Source organism: Sphaeroforma arctica (genome assembly GCF_001186125.1).
Source record: "Sphaeroforma arctica JP610 unplaced genomic scaffold supercont1.3385, whole genome shotgun sequence".
In the NCBI taxonomy this organism is placed as follows: domain Eukaryota; class Ichthyosporea; order Ichthyophonida; genus Sphaeroforma; species Sphaeroforma arctica.
This window is the reverse complement of record NW_014037173.1, coordinates 1-3,516: the sequence shown is the minus strand read 5'-3', so window position 1 is coordinate 3,516 and position 3,516 is coordinate 1. Positions and strand designations below refer to the sequence as shown.

At 54.3% G+C, this 3,516-nt stretch overlaps 1 protein-coding gene across 1 annotated transcript; it reads right to left on the bottom strand.

The window, feature by feature from the left end:
• Nucleotides 1-3,192: 3,192 nt before the first annotated feature.
• SARC_13519 (hypothetical protein) lies at nt 3,193-3,426 on the bottom strand (the record flags this gene model as incomplete). Its single annotated transcript, XM_014292349.1, has 1 exon — nt 3,193-3,426. The coding sequence occupies one exon, from the start codon at nt 3,424-3,426 to the stop codon at nt 3,193-3,195; it is 234 nt and encodes a 77-aa protein (XP_014147824.1).
• Between the last annotated feature and the right edge of the window lie 90 nt (nt 3,427-3,516).

Genomic DNA, 3,516 nt, shown 5'->3' with positions numbered 1-3,516 from the left:
ACAGAGATTACTATAAATATATATATATTTATATATATATATATATAGTCTACCTCACTACCCTGGCTGCGGGCAAAATCCCGGACCTCCTTGCAATCTAGGACCTTGTCTTGGTCCACCGTGTACGTCTTTGGTTGACCCCATGGGTGGACGGCCTCCTGCAGGAAACGCTTCACCTTCCTGCTGCTCTTGGACTTGAAAGGCTTGAGGAGAATCATGCCAGTCAACTGGTCCACCAGCAACAAGAGGTAAGCATAACCCTCGAATGTTCGCGGGAGGTCCGCGAAGTCCATAAACACGTGCTTAAACAAGCCACGTGCACGCTCCGGCTGTTGCATCAGCCCGTATTGGCGCTTGCCATGAGGCTCTCGCACCTGGCACCTGTGGCACGATCGTCGTACCGCCAACGCAAGGTCACCAAAGCCTGTCTAACCATACAGCTCTTGGAGCTTGACCAACACCTTGTCCGCAACCGCATGCATGTACACGTTATGCGCTGCGCCAACTACGTTGCGGACCTCTGGCCACGTCAGCTGCAATCCTTTGAGGGTGTGTGGGGACTCACCTTGCCTCGCCATCCGTCGCTGCTCCCGACGCCTTCTGCGCTCTTCGCGCAGCACTTTGGCCTACTGCCCAGGGTCCGAGGATTCATCCAATAGGGACCCCTCTTTTTAGGCACCAACGGCACACGCTGCGAATGGGACTTTAAGGCAGAAGCCAACGCACAACCCGCTGCCGGACGCTTAGCTAGCGCATGGACACCCACCCAAAACTCATTAGACAACTGTACCCTTTTATTGTATTATATACGGCACAGCAGGGTAGGGCCCCATGGGGGCGCATCCATCGGCTCATGGCCATGCCGGAGAAAAACACCTTTCTGCGGCGGTATAACAATCGGCTCCCTGGCCAACATTTTAGTCATAACACCCCACCAATCCGCACTAGACATGTACGGGGCACACGAGCGTGATTTCTAGCTGCTCGGCGATTACCTTAGCCGAGACGCGAGGGATCAACTCCCACGGCGCATTGGCCCAAAAGTTGAGGCCTACCCAAGACTCTGCCAAGGCACCCCCCCCCCCCCCAGCGTAGAGGGGGATGAGAGACTACAGATCTCAAGCAAGTTTCAATAGCACGAAAACTCTTTTTCTTGAATGAAATCACAAGAGTTGCGTCACTCCGAAAAGCGGATCAAATTATTAACCACATCATGTTAATAATACATTTGCTACTATGAGAGCATTGCTCCGAAAGCCGATACCTAGGAGAGAATTGCTCTGAAAGCCAAGCAACATTAATTGATCGGCGTAAGAGCGAGTAGCAGAGATTATGCTATAGAACAATATCTAAGTGTCAAAGTGTTCTGCAAAAGGTTTCTCATACTGACCATATGAGTTTTTACCCTGGCCAACCCAAGCGGTTGAACACTAGCACTAACACCTTGAGTATAAAACCAAAGGTGAGGTTGTAAATAAAGATATACAATTACGCTTTATTCAAAGACTACCATCTTACACTCTAACAGGGGAAAAGTACTTCGGGAGCTGCTGGTGGTTACCGAATACCGCCAAGTAACCCTCCTTCTGGGATTGAGTCGCTGGCCCCCCACCTGTTCCATGATGGGGTCCACCGTATCCGTCAGACGGCTTAGCATGTCCGCCGGACCATTGTCGACACCTCTGACGTGCAAGGCATACCTTCTGCCAGCGCCCTTGCCTTCGACCCCGTGGGTCGGTAGGGAACTCGTCCTTGTGCCACATGGAGAGCAGGGCTTCATGATCGGAGAACAAGGTTACTGGACGATGCGAGCGCATGTATATGGGCCAGCCATTCCTTATCTGTGACGTGATAGTTCAACTGGGCAGGTGCAAACTTGGACGAAAAATACGCCACCGGCCACAGTTTGCCCTCACGCAGTACATACGTGACACTTCCAACCCCAATATGCTCACATGCATGTGTGTACTGATACAAGGGTTCCTCCGGCCTGGGTTGGACCATTGCCGCACACTGCCTAAGGCGCTCATTTATGAGCCGGAATGCTGCCTCCTGTGAGCGTTCACGCGATGGTTCCCGTGAATCCCGACCCCAATTATCGCCATTGGAGTCGCGACGATCCCGAGCCTCTCCCCTGAGCCTAGCTCCACTTCTGCACCGTCGCTCTACGCACAGTCTTGTACAAGCTGCCGCATGGCGACCGCTGCACCCGCCGACTTACGCACACGCTTTCAACGCTTAGCACGGGCTGGTCCCACCGGGGAACCAGTCCTGCCCAAACCAAGTATCGCCTTAGCCCGAGGTGGGACAGGGACGTTTTAGCCACAATCATGCTGCTGTTCGCCCACATCAGTGCCCACTCCGAGTGCCTCATCTGATCAAATCCGAGGAGTACGTCACACCCCATAGGTATCTGCTTCACCACGTGGAAGGGCTGCCCTTCTACAAGAGCAAAACTATCCTGCCCAACCAATAGATAAGCCTCCAAACGTTTGTGCCCCACTACATGGGTCAGATTTAGCTTAATGGCGGACCCTCATACGGCCCATCAGGCTCTATACCGATGCGCTGCAACGCCTTTTCAGTGACCAGGTTGTATATACAACCTGAATCGGCATAGGCCCACACACGATCTGTCGCCAACAGCATCGGGACCACCGCACCTTTTCAATTTCGGTCGGTATCTTGCCCAGCCGCTGCCCCAGCTGCCGGGCCATTAGAACCACGCAACTGGGGACACTCCTCGGGCACGTGTCCTGACTTCTGACACAGGTAACACCACGGTGAGCGCACATAGCCCTGATTTCTGCCCGAGTCATCTTCTCTCCCACGAGAGCGCGAACGTGAGCGTTCACGCGATGGTTCCCGTGAATCCCGACCCCAATTATCGCCATTGGAGTCGCGACGATCCCGAGACGGTCCCCCACCATCTCGACGACCACCCCTCCTATCCGACTGATAGCCTAAGTCCCTCTGATACGGGTTGCGGTCAGGCTGAGGCGTATCACCACGGTCCTGACGCTCACGGTACGGAACTACCACCGTACCCGACCGCACCTCCCTCAGCGGCGGTCGGTCAGTCCAATCACTTTGTCCCCGTGGGGACGGCGGGCACTGCACGCCCCCTCCACGAGGTCGCCACTCATTACCTTTTTGTATCGTGTATACATATGCCCTGCGCTTGGCACCCGTTCAATACTTAAAACCTTCAGGGTACTTGTGACCCTTGGGCAAATCAGTGTCCAAGGGGTTCTTGACTGGCTTATCCCCATCAGCCTTCTGCTGTTGCTGTGGCTGCTGACGTTGCTGCTGCTGGCGAGGACCCTGCGGAGCCGAGCTCGGGTACGTCAGGATAATGCCGCCGCACTGCACGTACGTATGGCGTAGCCAAATCAGAAACTCTGACAACCCATGCTTCTCGAGCATTCGGGTGACGGTAAAGGCAAAGGTAGTCGGGCGGAAGATCTCTTCTACTAACTCAATAACCCTGTCCGTCCGCACTTCCACCTCCTCAAG